The sequence below is a fragment of the Nycticebus coucang genome, chromosome 3, assembly GCF_027406575.1.
Source record: "Nycticebus coucang isolate mNycCou1 chromosome 3, mNycCou1.pri, whole genome shotgun sequence".
NCBI lineage: Eukaryota > Metazoa > Chordata > Mammalia > Primates > Lorisidae > Nycticebus > Nycticebus coucang.
The window spans coordinates 28,420,051-28,437,595 of NC_069782.1; the positions used below are offsets into that span (position 1 = coordinate 28,420,051).

Sequence of the window (17,545 nt, forward strand, 5' to 3'; positions counted from 1 at the left end):
CAATGCCTGGCTATTTTTTGGTTGTAGCTGTCATTCTTTGGCAGGCCGGGCTGGATTTGAACCTGCCAGCTCAGGTGTATGTGGCTGGTGCCTTAGCCACTTGAGCCACAGGTGCCGAGCCCACAGCTAAGATTTAATAAAAATAAATAAATAAAAATAGGGTGGCGCCTGTGACTCAAGGAGTAGGGTACCGGTCCCATATGCCGGAGGTGGCGGGTTCAAACCCAGCCCCGGCCAAAAACCACAAAAAAAAAAAATAAATAAATAAATAAAAATAAGTTTTATTGTGTACACTGAAGGTATACATCAGGATGTTACGCGATACATTTAGGTAGTAAAAAGGTTACTGTACTGGACCATGGTAACGTGTCTTCTGACATAGTTACCCACTTTTTTGTTTTTGTGGCAAGTATAGGTAAAATTTACTCATTTAGCATGAATCCCATCTATAATACAATTTTAACACATCTCTAGACTTGTCATCCAAAATATCTGCTACTTTGGCTCCTTTGACCTACATCTTCTCATTCTCTGCCCCACCCCACCTCTTGCCACTGGTAATCACTGTTTCATTCTCTGTCTCTGTACTGGATGTAGTAAATAGGATTCTTAAGCAGCCTTCTAATTTGAGAACCCCATCTATGCTATGTGGCAACCTGTTCTTCTAGATTATGTCCTGTTCTACAGGACTTACATGAATCAGAAGTTCAGATTTTATTTTCCAGATGAACAGTTTGAGCTGTTATTATTATTTTTTTTTTGTAGAGACAGAGTCTCACTTTATGGCCCTCGGTAAAGTGCCATGGCATCACACAGCTCACAGCAACCTCCAACTCCTGGGCTTAAGCGATTCTCTTGCCTCAGCCTCCTGAGTAGCTGGGACTACAGGCGCCCGCCACAACGCCTGGCTATTTTTTTTGGTTGCAGTTCAGCCGAGTTTGAACCCGCCACCCTCCGTATATGGGGCCGGCGCCTTACCGACTGAGCCACAGGCGCCGCCCTAGTTTGAGCTGTTATAAAGGGGGGGGAAGAACAGAAAAAAAATTAGGATAGACATGAAAAATAGGTATTTTAAAGTATTAATACCCTGGGCAGCGCCTGTGGCTCAGTGAGTAGGGAGCCGGCCCCATATACCGAGGGTGGTGGGTTCAAACCCAGCCCCGGCCAAACTGCAACAAAAAAATAGCCGGGTGTTGTGGCGGCACCTGTAGTCCCAGCTGCTCGGGAGGCTGAAGCAGGAGAATTGCGTAAGCCCAAGAGCTGGAGGTTGCTGTGAGCCGTGTGACGTCATGGCACTCTACCGAGGGTGGTAAAGTGAGACTCTGTCTCTACAAAAAAAAAAAATAAAAATAAAAATAAAAATAAAGTATTAATACTCTAACAGAATTTCATGCTAGCTAATTTAAGTTAGACTGTCAAGTTTTAAACATCTAGTGTCCCGGCCGGGCACTCTGGGAGGCTGAGGCAGGTGGATAGCTTGAGCTCATGATTTTGAGACCAGCCTGAGCAAAAGCAAGACCCCATCTCTACTAAAAATAGAAAAACTGAGGCAAGAGGATTGCTTGAGCCCAAGAGTTGGAGGTTGCTGTGAGCTATGACACCATGGCACTCTACCCATGGCAACAGCTTGAGATTCTGTCTCAAAAAAAAAAAAAAAAAAAAATCTAGTGTCCTAGTCTCAAAAAAAAAAAAAAAATCTAGTGTCCTAAAGAAAACTATACCTGGGGTAGCGCCTGTGGCTCAAGGAGTAGGACGCCTGTCCCATATGCCAGAGGTGGCGGGTTCAAACCCAGCCCCAGCCAAAAACCACAAAAAAAAAAAAAAAAACTATACCTGGTTCTATTAAATTACAAAAATAACAATGCTTGCTAAATGCTATGTACTGTTCTGAGTACTTTATATATAGTAAAGTTGACTGTAAGTTGACTACTCCCTGACTACTCTGTAAGTTGAGTACTTGCAAGAGACTGTATCAAATTGGTCAACATATGGAGGTGGTCAATGTAGGGAGGTGGTCAGCTATGCCGATTCTACTGTATTATATCATTTAAACTTCACAAGAACATGAAAGTAAGTATATTTCTTTTTTTTTTTGTAGAGATAGAGTCTCACTTTATCACCCTTGGTAGAGTGTTGTGGCATTACAGTTCACAGCAACCTCCACTTCCTGGGCTTAGGTGATTCTCTTGCGTCAGCCTCCCCAGTAGCTGGGACTACAGGCGCCCACCACAACACCCAGCTATTTTTTGTTGCAGTTTGGCTGGGGCCGGGTTTGAACCCACCACCCTTGGTATATGGGGTTGGCACCCTACTCAGTGAGCCACAGGCGCCGCCCAAAAGTAGGTATATTTCATAGGTGAAAAAAATGAGGGACAGGAAATTAAGCAAAGTGTAAGTTTTCAAATCTAGGTGGGAAGGCTCCAGAGTGAGCCTCCCCTCTTCATCTGAATGATACTCTAATGTCTTGTTTTGATAGAAAATAGCCAAAAAGAAAGCCCCTGACAACTCTTTTTATTTATACTTTTTTTGTTCTTGTTTGTTCAAAATCTTTTGTTTTCAGGTGTTAGGATCCATTAAAATTACCCATGATATTTATTTATGTATTTATTTTTGAGAGAGTCTCACTATGTTGCCCTCAGTAGAGTGCTGTAGCGTCACACCTCACAGCAACCTCAAACCCTTGGGCTTAAGTGATTCTCTTGCCTCAGCCTCCCGAGTAGCTGGGACTACCGGTGCCCACCACAACGCCCAGCTATTTTTTGTTGTAGTTGTCATTGTTATTTAGCAGGCCCGGGGCTGGGTTGGAACCTGCCAGCCTCCGTGTATGTGGCTGGTGCCGTGCCTACCCATGATGTTTAAATGCAGATTCCCAGGTCTTAGCAATGACCTTGAGAATTAGAATCTCTGGGGGAAGAACTTCAGGAATGTTTTTTACCAATGTTTTTTACCAGTGCTCCAGATGACTCTTGACAGGTGGCTAATAAGCATACTCGGACAAATATCATACATATGACAGTTTGTGTATTCTAAAGTTGGCATCACATATATAAAATTTCACCATTTTCTTTTTATTTTATTTCTTTCTTCTTTTTTTTTTTTGAGACAGAGTATCACTGAGTCGCCCTGGGGTAGAATACCCTGGCATCATAGCTCACAGCAACCTCAAACTCTCAAGAGATCTCTTGCTTCAGCCTCCCAAGGCTGGGACTACAGGGGCCTGCCACAATACCAGCTAGTTTTTCTATTTTTAGTAGAGATGGGGTCTGGCTTTGCTCAGGCTAGTCTTGAGCACCTGTGCTAAGGCGATCCACCTGCCTCATCCTCCCAGAGTGTGAGGATTATAGGCATGAGCTACCTCCCCTGGCCAAATCTTACCATTTTCCTTTTAAGAGGTGGAGCCCATGTCCCTTACCCTAGACACTGGGTGGTTTTGTGGATGGTTGCCCTACAGATTATGGTGATTGTAATGTTAGGTCAAAAAAGGCGATTCGGCTTCTACCTTTTTTTTTAAAAAAAGACAAGGAGACAAGTCCTTATTTTGGCACCCAGGCTGAAGTGCAGTGGCACCATCATAGTTCACTGCAACCTTGAATTCCTGGGCTCGATGGATCCCCCATCTCAGTTGCCAGAGTAGCTGGGACTGTGGGCATGAGCTTCTGCTTTGGCTTGTTAGAACACTTAGTCTTGGAATCCAGCCACCATGCAGTGAGGAAGACCAAGATGCCCCAGGGAGAGCCCCACTTGGAGAGGAACTAACAGCTTGCACCAACTTGCCTGCCCTGCCTACATGCTCACCTTGGGAGCTATCTTGGAAGTGGACCTCTGATTTCCGCTCAGGATGATGCAGCACTGAACAGAGATGTGTCCTCCTTGCCAAGCCCTGCCCTAACTGCAGGTTATACACTTTTTTTTGTTTGTTTGTTTATACACTTCTAACCCAACAGTCATTTTTCCTTTCTGCCTACCAGGGTGAATTCTCTTGGGTCTTCTTCTTCTTCTTCTTTTTTTTATAGAGACAGAGTCTCATTTTATCGCCCTCGGTAGAGTGCTGTGGCATCACACAGCTCACGGTAACCTCCAACTCCTGGGCTTAGGTGATTCTCTTGCCTCAGCCTCCTGAGTAGCTGGGACTATAGGCCCCCACCACAATGCTTGGCTATTTTGTTGTTGTTGTTGTTGCAGTTTGGCCAGCGCCGGGTTTGAACCTGCCACCCTTGGTATATGGGGCCGGCGCCTTACCAACTGAGCCATGGGCACCACCCTCTCTTGGGTCTTCTATAAAATATTCTGAAATTAGGCTGGGCATAGTGGCTTATGCCTATAATCCTAGCATTCTGAGAGGCCGAGGCAGGAGAATCACTTGAACTACGGAGTTTGAGACCAGTCTGAGTGAAGGTAGACCATGTCTCTACTAAAGATAGAAAAATTAGCCAAGCCTTGTGGCAGGTGCCTGTAGTCTCAGCTGAGGCAGGAGGATGCTTGAACCTAGGAGTTTGAATTTGCTGCGAGCTAGGCTGATGACATGTCACTCTAGACAAAATGCGACTGTCTCAAAAAAGACAAAAAATCTGAAATTATCTTTCTTTGGTGTAATTTACCTTCACAGATTCTTTTAGTCACAGAACCACCCATTTCAGACTTCTGATTATTTGAAATTCTCATCAAGTTTACATTATTACCTCTGAGTCTTGGCTTCTCATTCAAAAGGTTCTGGGAATAAATAAAGCCTACTCTCATATGTTTTATAATTGAGATAATCCATGTAATCAGTTAGCATTGCACCCAGCACAAAATGTTTCTCAGCATTCTTACTAGGATTCTTGCATTCATATTCCCAGTTTCCTTAGTGCAATCCACCCCTCCCCATAGTCAAATGTCATTTCAAAAGGCTATTCCCTATCCCGTTCCCTACCGGTACTGTTTCTCATCATTTAGAACTCTACTTCTTTAAGAAGCCTTCCCTGAATGTTCAAGCAGTTAACGGTCCTGTGCTAAAATAGCATCTTGAAAGAACCTCTATAGCCCTTACCAGGTTGGATTGTAATTGTTTACTTGTCTCTCTCATCCACTGCATTCTAAGTTCCTGGAAGGCATGGTCAGCCCATCTTCATTCACTCATCATCTGGTAGCTATGTTACTTTGCTATGAAACACTGTGGTTAAGAGGTTAAGTAGTATGAATTAAAGCTTTGAGTTTGAGAAATAAAGGTATATTTAAAATTAAAAAAAAAAAAAAAAAGAGGTTAAGCAGTTAAGTAGTTAAGGGCCAGTGTGTTTTGGCAGCCCTGCCTGGGGACAAAACAGCTCCACTTTCTCCTGCCATATCCATGGAAAAAGTTAACTCTCTAAGCCAGAGGTCCTCAAACTTTTTAAACAGGGGGTCAGTTCACTGTCCTTCAGACTGTTGGAGGGCCGGACTATAGTTTAAAAAAAAAAAAGTATGAACAAATTCCTATGCACATTGTACATACCTTATTTTGAAGTAAAAAAACAAAACAGGTCTGGGCCTCGGTCCTCCACCCGGGCCTGCGGAGCCTTTTCGCGTTGACTGACCAGAGTCTACGAGCTCAGATCCCGTCCGACCTTCCCCCACCCCAGCTTTCTATTGTTTGAAAACTCTTAAGAATAATGTCCCTGCATCAGTTTCTACTAGAGCCAATTACCTGTCATGCCTGGAACAGGGATCGTACCCAAATTGCCCTTAGCCCCAATAATCACGAAGTGCACATGTATAAGAAAAACGAGAGCCAGTGGATAAAAGCTCATGAACTCAAGGAGCACAATGGACACATCACAGGTATTGACTGGGCTCCCAAAAGCGACTGCCTCGTCACCTGTGGGGCAGACCGCAATGCCTATGTCTGGAGTCAGAAAGATGGTGTCTGGAAGCCAATCCTGGCGACCATGAGAATTAATTGCGCAGCCACTTTTGTGAAGTGGTCCCCCTTAGAGAACAAATTTGCTGTGGGAAGTAGAGCACGGACTCATTTCTGTTTGTTACTTCGAGTCTGAAAATGACTGGTGGGTAAGCAAACACATTAAAAAGCTGAATCGCTCCACAGTCCTTAGCTTGGATTGGCATCCCAACAATGTTTTGCTGGCAGCAGGATCATGTGACTTCAAATGCAGAGTGTTTTCTGCCTATATTAAAGAAGTAGATGAAAAGCCAGCCTGTACTACCCTGGGGAAGCAAGATGCCTTTTGGTCAGCTGATGTCAGAGTTTGGGGGCAGTGGCACAGGTGGCTGGGTCCATGGGGTCAGCTTCTCTGCCAGGGGGAGCCGCCTGGCCTGGGTCAGTCATGACAGCACCACGTCTGTTGCTGATGCTTCAAAAAGCGTACAGGTCTGGGGCTGCGCCTGTGGTTCAGTGAGTAGGGCGCCGGCCCCATATGCCGAGGGTGGTGGGTTCAAACCCAGCCCCAGCCAAACTGTAACAACAAAAAAATAGCCGGGTGTTGTGGTGGGCACCTGTAGTCCCAGCTGCTTGGGAAGCTGAGGCAAGAGAATCACATAAGCCCAAGAGCTGGAGGTTGCTGTGAGCCGTGTGACGCCACGGCACTCTACCGAGGGCAGTAAAGTGAGACTCTGTCTCTACAAAAAAAAAAAAAAAAAAAGCGTACAGGTCTCAACTCTGAAAACAGAGTTCCTACCACTCCTGAGTGTGTCATTTGTCTCAGAGAATAGCGTTGTGGCTGCTGGCCATGACTGCTGCCCAATGCTCTTCAACTACGATGACGGCGGCTGCTTGACCTTTGTGTCCAAGTTAAACATTCCAAAACAGAGCATCCAGCTCAACATGTCTGCCATGGAACGTTTCCACAACACGGACAAGAGGGCCAGGACCGAGGACCACAATACAGCCCTGGAGACGCTGCACCCGAATAGCATCACTCAAGTGTCTACTTATGAGGTGGACAAGCAAGACTGTCACAAATTTTGCACTACTGGCATTGATGGAGCCATGACAATTTGGGATTTCAAGACCTTAGAATCTTCTATCCAGGGCCTCCGGATAATGTGAAGCCAAGTGAGCCTCTGCCATCCAGCACGACAAACAGTCGCTGACGGCAACTCTGCCATTGGATAGAGAGGAAAGCCAGCCCCAAGGAAACACTGAAAATAACATATCGTGCAAATACTGTGTGATTTTGTTTGAGTATAAAATTGGTGAACGTATTGTTTTTTTTAAAGCAGCAGTGATTTTTATTTTTTGGCTATTTCATTCCATTCTTGACCAAAGCTTCTCTTTAAGTAGGAATTATGGAGAATTGTCACACTAACTTAAAGAAAGGGTGAGGGAGATACATAAATTTGTCCAGTAGAAAATTAAATTAAAATACTGAACATGGGGGAAAAGAAAAAGGGGGAACAAATACAATCACACTGCCTCATGGGGTCCACGGCCATAGTTTGAGGACCCCTGCATCTAAGCCTTGTTGTAAAAATGGAGAAGATACCTTTTCTTTAAGATTGCTGTAAGGATGAAGTGAAATGCCTTTAAAAAGTTCATCCTATAGCAAGCGTTCACTCACCAGGACCAAATGCTTCCCCAACAATCCCATTTTTGGGCACCGCCACTCTAATCCATCTATCTGTAGTGGTTCCCCTTCTGTAATACCTCGATTACTCTGGGTTCTTTAGTTCTTTAATCCTCTCCCTGGTCTTTCGTCCAGTTAGCAACTCTGCATCTCGACCGCTAGGACTAGGCTTTCAGAAGCCATTCTCCCCCCCTACTCCAGGCCCCTTTTCCTTTAGCCTACCTCGAGTCTTAAAGACCCGATTTATGAGAAATTTAAACATCACCACTCCCTCGCCAGGGTTTGCATGAGTAGAAAGGCCCACATTTAGAAGCCTTGCTATCGAGTGTGGGTCTTGCCCTCCCCTTGAAGGAGCGGGTGGATCAGTCAGACCACAGCCGTCCCCTGCCCCGCCAGCCGGGACCGCGCGCAATGCAGCAGGTTGAATGAACGAAGGACGAATGAATGAATGGGCTACGTCGGAGGTCGAGCCTCTATTACGTGTCCACCGACGCGGGCGTGGCCTCGGCTAAGCCTGAGGGCGCCGGCCTCCCATTCCCACTGTCGCGCGGTAGCCTCGGCCACGAGCACCAGAGCCGCGCGCCGCCCCACGCCACCTCCCCCAAGTCCCTGTCCCGCCCAGGCGCGTCACTTCCGCCACCCCTGGTCGGAGGTGGGGCGGGGACCGCGGGGGAGGGGGCCAGGTCTAAGGGAAGCCCGCCCCCGCCCGAACCCGAGCCCGAGCAGGGACTACATTTCCCGAGGGGCCTCGGCGGCGGCGGCGGCGGCGGCAGCGGCAGCGGCGGCGGGCGCGGCAACGTCCCCCGGAAGTGGAGCCTTGGACTTCCACTCGTGCGTGAGGCGAGCGGAGCCTGAGACGAGACCAGAGGCCGAACTCGGGATCTGACAAGATGGCCGGGCTGCCCCGCAGGATTATCAAGGTAACCACCCGGGCCGGCCACCGGCTCGCCGCTCTGCTCCCGTCTGTCCGGCGTGGCGGGCGGCGCGGCCCCTCGCTCCCTCCGGCCGGCGGCGGGCGCCGGGAGGCCCGAAGCGGCTCTGAGAGGGTCTGGCGGCGGCGAGGGAAGTCGGGCGCTGGGGAGGGGGCGCCGGGGAGACTTCCGGCCGCGGCGGGGCGGCCCGGTGGCGGGGTCCTGGGGCTTCCAGGCGGCCGCCTGACGGACAGGGGCAGGCGTGGCCCACGCGCCGGCGAGGGTGGGACGGCGGGGCTGAGGAGCTCTCGTCCTGGGCGCGGGCCGGCGCGGGCCTCCTTGGCCTCTCCGACCACCCCCCGGGCGGAGGGTGCGAGCGCGCGGGAAGCGCGTTGGGTCCCGGACTCCCGGCGGATGTGGTGGCCGCACACGGGCCCAGGCCGGGCAGCCTCTTCTCGGCCCGGGCGGGCGCGCCGAGGTGCGGCAGCGGCGGGTGCAGAATGAATGAACCCGGAGGGAGAGGCCGGGAGGAGGCTCCCGGCGGGCCGCGCGTCCCGCTGCGGCCGGCCCACGCTCGCCCCTGGGGGCTCCGCGTCCCGCTACCCTCGCTTCCGCGATCTCCGGGCTTCTCCACGCGTTTCCGCTCGTCATCTCCGAGAAGTGATTTTACTCTGGTTGGCAAACTCTTTTCAGCGCTGTTTCTGCTTTGAGGAAATAGTTCAACAGAAGGCTAGGGGAGGGCTGCAGTTTATGTGGATTTTGTGAAATCTTTGCCTGTCGATTTTTGTGAGCTTTAATCATGCAACCGTTCTTGGGCTCTTTATGAATGCTGTACCGGACAAGTGCATATAGAGCTATGAGTTGTTTGATTTTGTAAAGTCTTTACATAATACCAAGTCTTCAGACGTGAGATGTTTCTCGCAGTTAACGAAAACTAAAGATTGAAAATTTCTGTCATTTTTTATGAAAGAAATTAGTTGAACATCTTTGTTGCTCAATACGCCAGTTAAAGTGACTAAATTGCAGCATTATTATGCTTCATTACAGTCTGGTGAACGTGTATTTTTGATCTTGTTCGTTTTTCTAAAATGTGGGGGAATTTGTGAACTAAATAGAAGACCTGTTAGGCTTTGAAGGATGATGTATTGCGTAGTGCTTCGTGCCGTTGCAATTAAATGTATTTGAGACGGGGGTGGGTGTGTTGCTGACCTGAAGGTGCTCTATTTAGTGAAATAAGACGGAAGGTAGAAATTCTTAGAAATGAGGGAAGTAGAGTAGATAGCACTGGAGTCTAAGAATGTGAACTTTCATTCTGCAAAATTTATTGTGTCGTGAATGTCTCGCACTCTGCGGAAGGTGGTTTAATTGTCACATGCATTGGAAGGTTCTTACAGTGTGGTCTTAGTTATTTAATTATAATTGCGGTCACATGGCCCCCAATGATCCATTTTTTTTGAGACAGAGCCTCAAGCTGTCACCCTGGGTAGAGTGCTGTGGCATCATAGCTCACAGCAACCTCCAACACCTGGGCTCAAGCGGTTCTCCTGCCTCCGCCTCCCAAGTAGCTGGGACTACAGGCGTCCGTCACAACGCCCGGCTATTTTTTGGTTGCAGCCGTCATTGTTGTTTGGGGGGGCCCAGGCTGGATTCGAACCTGCCAGCTCAGGTGTATGTGGCTGGCGCCTTGGCCACTTGAGTCATAGGCGCCGAGCCCCAATGATCCATTTTGATTGAGATCTCCCTTGAATAATGGGGAATCGGGGATGATAGAACTGTACGTCAAATATTCTCAAGGATATATATATATATATGATATTTCTTTTCTTTTTTTTTTTTTTATTTTGAGGTAGATGTCGCCCTCGGTAGAGTGCTATGGCATCACACCTCACAGCAACCTCAAACTCTTGGGCTTAAGCGATTCTCTTGCCTCAGCCTCCCAAGTAGCTGGGACAAAGGCGCCCACCACAATGCCCGGCTATTTTCTGTTACAATTGTCATTGTTGTTTATCTGTCTGGGGCCGGGTTCGAATCCCTCAGCCTCAGTGTATGTGGCTGGCGCCCATAACCGCTGTGCTACGGCGCTGAGCCTCAAGGGTATTTTATTTTTTTTAACGTTACTCAGGTTGTTGACTGAGTACGTAGTGCAAATTGACATTGAAGATAATTCTCTAAAATACATAGTGAGGGCGGCGCCTGTGGCTCAGTCGGTAAGGCGCCGGCCCCATATACCGAGGGTGGCGGGTTCAAACCCGACCCCGGCTGAACTGCAACCAAAAAAAAAAAAAAAATAGCCGGGCGTTGTGGCGGGCGCCTGTAGTCCCAGCTACTCCGGAGGCTGAGGCAAGAGAATCGCTTAAGCCCAGGACTTGGAGGTTGCTGTGAGCTGTGTGATGCTATGGCACTCTACCGAGGGCCATAAAGTGAGACTCTGTCTCTACAAAAAAAAAAAAAAAAAATACATAGTGAACCAAACGTTTAACGCGTATTTTTCCATTTTTGCTTGATTGTGAAGATAGCACAGTAATGTGAAAGCCTTAGAAAAATTAATTCAATGGATTCTGTAGAAATTCACAGAAATGCTTTAATGCAATAAGTTGAAGTCCTTGGGATTCAATTCATTTGGCACACATTAATTTACACTAGGCATTTCTGTTTTATGCTTAAACTAAGAAAGTGTTATTTAATCTTAATTTTGCATTATCTTGTTGGCAGCATCTCTGTAATGAATAGTGCCTTTGTGTTTTATAAAAGTTAAAATTAGGTTACTTTAGTTTAATGTCATATGTAGCTTAAAGGAACATATTTCTACGATTCTCAGAAAAGATTAAAAGATAATTTTTTTGTGCCATACTTTTACAATGTAGGTTGGTCCATAATCAGTAAAAGTGCTTATTTTTTTAATACCAAAATTTATTTCTAATAGTTGCATTTTTCCTATTAAACCACTGTACAAGATTCTAGGTGGAATATCCTGAGGCAATAGGGACATACATTCTTTTATTTGATTTATTTCTTTTTTGAGACAGTTTCACTTTGTCACCCTCAGTAGAGTACCCTGGCGTCACAGCTCACAGGAACCTCAAACTCTTGGGCTTAAGCGATTCTGTTGCTTTAGCCTCCCAAATAGCTGGGACTACAGGCATCTGCTACAATGCCTGGCTATTTTTGTTTTTTGGTTGTAGTTGTCATTGTTGTTTGGCAGGCCTGGGCTTGATTTGAACCTGCCAACTACGGTGTATGTGGCTGGTGCCCTAGCTGTTGAGTTACAGGTGCCAAGCTAGGACATAACCTTCTTTCACTAGACTGTTAATTTATTTCTTAGTGACTTTTGACTTTAAAAGGATGGAATTTAGTGTTCATTATTATATTGGTGTTACTATTCTAATCCAATGGAAATATTAAAAATAAGGTAGCTTGATTTGGACAACTGTTAATATACTTTTTACCTCATAATGATCATTATTTACATTTGCAGAAATTTTGTGATCTAGACAATACACAGTCTGAAAACTGATTTGAACGACTTTCCTAAGATCTTATAGTGGCAAGAGGCAGAGGTTCTTTTTTTATTTTGAGACAGAATCTCATGTTACCTTCGGTAGAGTGCCATGGCTATTTGTTTTTTTGTTATTGTTGTCATTATTCTTTAGAAGGCCCTGCTGGGTCCAAACCCACTAGCCACAGTTTGTGTGGCCGGCACCCCAACCACTGAGCTATGGGTGCCGAGCCTGAGGCAGAAGTTCTTGATTGGTGTGACGTTCCCTAGATCTTGTTATTATGAAATAATATAATGTATGTGCAAGTACCTGACAACTGTAAATAACTATTCAAATAGAAGATGAGTTTTTGGATTACTATTCCCTTAAGTGCTAGCTCACTCAGATTCTTATATTCAATCTAGTAGCAGATTCTGTAGAGTCTAATTTTTTTTTTGGAGACAGAGTCTCAAGCTGTTGCTCTGGGTAGAGTGCCTTGGCATCACAGCTCACAGCAACATACAACTCCTGGGCACAAGTGATTCTCCTGCCTCCGCCTTCCAAGTAGCTGGGACTACAGGTGCCTGCCACAACACCCGGCTATTTTTTGATTGCAGCCGTCATTGTTGTTTGGCGGGTCCAGGCTGGATTCGAACCCTTCAGCTCAGGTGTATGTGGCTAGTGCCTTAGCCGCTTGTGCCACAGGCGCCGAGCCTATAGACTCTACTTTCAAAATATATCTTAGATCAGACACATTCCTCATCTCTCTTGAAATCCTGATCTTGGATTCCTGTCCATTATTTGTTGCCTAGCCTGCTGTGTTACCTCATTTTAGAGCAACCCAGCTAGGCTAATCTTTTTCAAATATAGATCATATTATTCTCCTGCTAAAAAGTCTACAGTAGAGGTTCTTCAGCACAGAGTAAAATCTTGTCTTTTTTCCTTCTACCTACAATGCCATGTGACTCTGGGATCTCCTCACCTCTGAGCTCGTCTTCTGCACATCTCTCTTTGGGTCACTCCACTACAGAAGCACTGTTGCTTTACTGTGCCCTGAACCATAAGCGGCTAAGCATATTCCAGCTGTTTGTTGCATTGCTTGCTTTGTGATTATTGTTCAGTTTTTGACTCATTCAGAGAGGTATGCATTAACAGTTCTTTGTAAACCAGTTTCCGTAACCTACACCTTCTTTTATCCACCTATTCCGCTTTCTTCTGTATAGCACTTATTACTGCCCAAGGTTTATTTACTGTTTATCTCTCCTCCCCACCAAAGCTCCATGAAGGCAGGAAGTCTTGGGTGACCTGGATATGGCTCACTTAATCCTTGACACATAGTAGGCAGTGAAGTTATTGGATGGATGATTGCATGAGTCTTTGGAAAAAGGTTTTAGGAAAGTTGTTATTTTCTATCATTTGGCATTGTTACTAGTTAGTATATTCTATCTGAACCAATACATTAGCTAAAAATATCTCTTCTACCCATAAATTTATTTTAAAAACAAAACATAAAAAACAAAGTATGTGAGGCAGTGCCTGTGGCTCAAAGAGTAGGGTGCTAGCCCCATATGCTGGAGGTGGCGGGTTCAAACCCAGCCCTGGCCATAAACTACAAACAAAAAAGGGTGGTGCCTGTGGCTCAGTGAGTGGGGCACTGGCCTCATATACTGAGGGTGGTGAGTTCAAACCCAGCCCCGGTTGAACTGCAACCAAAAAATAGGAGAATAGGAGAATCGCGAAACCCCAAGAGCTGGAGGTTGCTGTGAGTCCTGTGACATCATGGCACTCTACCGAGGGCAGTAAAGTAAGACTCTCTCTCTACAAAAAAGAATAAAATAAAATAAAAAACAAAATATGTCAATCTATTGTGTTATTGACTAGGAAACACATATGTAGAGCACATTTGAAAGGCTCCAACAAAGGGTGCACAGAGGAAATTAATAATCTGTTCTCTCTCTCATCTGGCCTTCAGCATGGTGGCATTCTTAGAGGACCACTGTTTTCATTGTGTATCCTTTCCATAAGGACCAGAGTGACTTAGTGCATATATATTAAGCTTCTCCTTTTCTTGCAAATGCTTTGATTTCCCCACCATCAATACATCTTCTAAGAGGCTTTTCTTTTCTTTCTTTCTTTTTTTTTTTTGTAGAGAGAGAGTCTCACTGTACAGCCCTCAGGTAGAGTGCCGTGGCGTCACACGGCTCACAGCAACCTCTAACTCTTGGGCTTACGCGATTCTCTTGCCTCAGCCTCCCGAGAGCTGGGACTACAGGCGCGCGTGCCACAACACCGGACTATTTTCCTGTTGCAGTTTGGCCGGGGTGGGTCCGAACCCGCCATCCTTGGCATATGGGGCCGGCTCCCTACTCACTGAGCCACAGGCGCCGCCTCCTCTAAGAGGCTTTTCTTTAAGAGATAGGGTCTTGCTAAATTGTTCATGTTGGAGTGCAGTAGGTATCCTCAGGCATGATCACAGAACATTTCCTGCAGCCTGGAACTACTGGGCTGGAGGAATCCTCCTGCCTTACCCTCCTGAGTAGCTGGGACTGTCGGCCCGTGCCATTGCCCTTGTCTTTGACTCAAGGGCTGCTTTGAGGAAATGTGTAGCTAGATTTTAACTAACTGCTTATTGATAACTTCTATATTATTCCTAAATTGTACTATGCCAAGAGTGCTATAATGAATAGTTTTTTATATGTGACTTTTTGCACAAGTGTGAATGGTACTGAGTTTTGGGATTTCTGTTTTTAGTTAGAATTTTTAATTTCCTTTTTTTGTCTTTTCTCTTGGGCCAGAGCTCTTTTTCTTTTTTCTTTCTGTTTTTTTTTTTTTTTTTTTTTTAAGAGACAGAGTCTCACTTTGTTGCCTTCGGTAGAGTGTCATGGCATCACAGCTCACAGCAACCTCCAGCTCTTGGGCTTAGGTGATTCTCTTGCCTCAGCCTCCCAAGTAGCTGGGACTACAGGTGCTGGCCATAACGCCTGGCAATTTTTTTTGTTGCTGTTTGGCTGGGGCTGGGTTTGAGTCCACCACCCTCTGTATATGGGGCCAGTGCCCCACCCTCTGAGACATAGGTGCTGCCCAAAGATTTTTTTTTTTTTTTTTTTTGTAGAGACAGAGTTTCACTTTATTGCCCATGGTAGAGTGCCGTTGCGTCACACAGCTCACAGCAACCTCCAACTCCTGGGCTTAGGCAATTCTCCTGCCTCAGCCTCCCGAGCAGCTGGGACTACAGGCACCTGCCACAACACCCGACAATTTTTTTGTTGCAGTTTGGCCGGGGCTGGGTTTGAACCTGTCACCCTCGGTATATGTGGCCGGCCCCCTGCTCACTGAGCCACAGGCGCCGCCCAATTTTTTTTTCTTTTTTTTTTGCAGTTTTTGGCCGGGGCTGGGTTTGAACCCGCCACCTCTGGCATATGGAACCAGCGCCCTACCCCTTTGAGCCACAGGCCTGGGCAGGAGCTCTTTTAATCTCTAAAAATGACTGAACAGTTAAAGCTTCAAGTCACAAAAAGTAAAAGGTACCTGAAATATCTCTTAAATGAGAGGTTCTCCCTAATTCTGACATAAAGAAGAATCAAAGAGTTATTTTTGGAGCAAATAAGATCTGTAGTTATGCCCTTGATCAAAAACAAATGTTTTAACTTTACATCTTGCATTTATGATAGTGACTTTTTCTTTTCAAAATTAATCATGAAAATGAGGGTGGCACCTGTGGCTCAGTGAGTAGGGCGCTAGCCCCATATACCAGGGTGGCGGGTTCAAACCCAGCCCCGGCTGAACTGCAACCAAAAAATAGCCGGGCGTTGTGGCGGGCGCCTGTAGTCCCAGCTGCTCGGGAGGCTGAGGCAGGAGAATCGCTGAAGCCCAAGAGCTAGAGGTTGCTGTGAGTCCTGTGACATCATGGCACTCTACCAAAGGCGGTAAAGTGAGACTCTGTCTCAACAACAATAAAAAAATGAAAATGATAAAATACAGTCTTAGAAAATATTAAATTAATTCACTCAAAGAGTTTGATTTATTTGATTAAAACCTAACAAGTCAGCCTGCTGAGATTAGAATTTCACTAGTCTTTCCCAAAATTTACTTTTTTATTTAATGAGACCTATTTTTAATTTCTTAAGAATCTAATAATCTGATTTTGCATTGAGGCTTGAGTTTACTTTTTGAAAAAATATTCCCTTTTAAAAAAAAGAAAAAAATTATCCCTTTTATAAATACAGGGTTTTTTTCCTATTATTATTTAAAAGCCACTTATTTGGTAAGTATTCTAGTGCATAAGGTTTTTTTTTGTGGTTTGTTGTGGTTGTTTTAAGTAAGAAAAGTTATTTAGAAAACTCACTTTCTGGGCTGGGTGTGGTAGCTCATGCCTGTAATCCTAGCACTCTGGGAGGCCGAGGCTGGTGGATTGCATGAGCTCAGGAATTTGAGACCAGCTTGAGCAAGAAAGAGCATGACCCTGTCTCCAAAAAATAGCTGGGTGTTGTGGTATCTGTGGTCCCAACTACTGGGGAGGCTGAGGCAGGAAGATCACTTGAGCCCAAGAGTTTGAGGAGGTTGTGAGCTATATGATGCCCTGACATTCTACCGAGGATGATAAAATGAGACTCTCAAAAAAAAAAAAGTACAGAAAATTTCACCTGTTTTTTTTTCTTTTTTTTTTTGGTAGAGACAGAGTCTCACTTTACCGCCTTCAGCAGAGTGCCATGATGTCACAGGACTCACAGCAACCTCTAGCTCTTGAGCTTCAGCAATTCTCCTGCCTCAGCCTCCTGAGCAGCTGGGACTACAGGTGCCCGCCACAACGCCCGGCTATTTTTTGGTTGCAGTTCAGCCGGGGCTGGGTTTGAACCCGCCACCCTCGGTATATGGGGCCGGCGCCCTACTCACTGAGCCACAGGTGCCACCCAATTTCACCTGTTTTTAAGCCATGAAAGTCTTTGGTTGATAATGTTTTTTTCCCCATTTAAAAAACATAGATGAAGATGGACTTGTTATAAAATGTATTTAAAATCACTTTTGGAAACAGATAGCTTATATGGTAAAAAAATTTTTTTTTTTTTTTTTTTTTTTTTTTGAGACAGAGCCTCAAGCTCTGTTGCTATAGGTAGGGTACTGTGGCATCACGGCTCACAGCAACCTCCAACTCCTGGGCTCAAGTGATTCTCCTGCCTCCGCTTCCCAAGTAGCTGGGACTACAGGTGCCTGCCACAACGCCTGGCTATTTTTTATTTTTTTTTGGTTGCAGCCATCGTTGTTTGGCAGGCCTGGGCTGGTTTTGAACCTATGAGCTCAGGTGTATGTGGCTGACACCTTAGCTGTTTGAGCCATAGGCGCCAAGCCTATATGGTAAAAATTTGACCAGAAATGTTGTGGTTCTTCTGTCATTTGTCCCATTTAGGAATTTCCTGACTACTTCCTAGGAAAATAAGCTATTTTTTCTTTTTTAAACATGTGACTTCTGGGGATTCAGGTTCTTGCCAAGTTTATTTGTGGATTCCCTCTGTCTCCATGGGCTCCACATTAAGAATGCCTAGACCGCTTTTGGTAGTGATTAAACTTTCAAGCTATCAGGATACTGTTGCTTTAACATACTATCTATGTTTTGATTTTGAAA

At 45.8% G+C, this 17,545-nt stretch overlaps 1 protein-coding gene and 1 pseudogene across 1 annotated transcript in view; both read left to right on the forward strand.

Moving 5' to 3' along the window:
• Nucleotides 1–5,614: 5,614 nt before the first annotated feature.
• LOC128582596 (actin-related protein 2/3 complex subunit 1A-like) lies at nt 5,615–7,038 on the forward strand (annotated as a pseudogene).
• Nucleotides 7,039–8,073: 1,035 nt separating this feature from the next.
• Nucleotides 8,074–17,545, forward strand: part of UBE2N (ubiquitin conjugating enzyme E2 N) — a 41,066-nt gene continuing 31,594 nt past the window's right edge. The window contains exon 1 of the mRNA XM_053586642.1: nt 8,074–8,458. Coding sequence (XP_053442617.1) covers nt 8,429–8,458 — 30 coding nt within the window. The 5' untranslated portion in view covers nt 8,074–8,428. The remainder of the gene's footprint in view (nt 8,459–17,545) is intronic.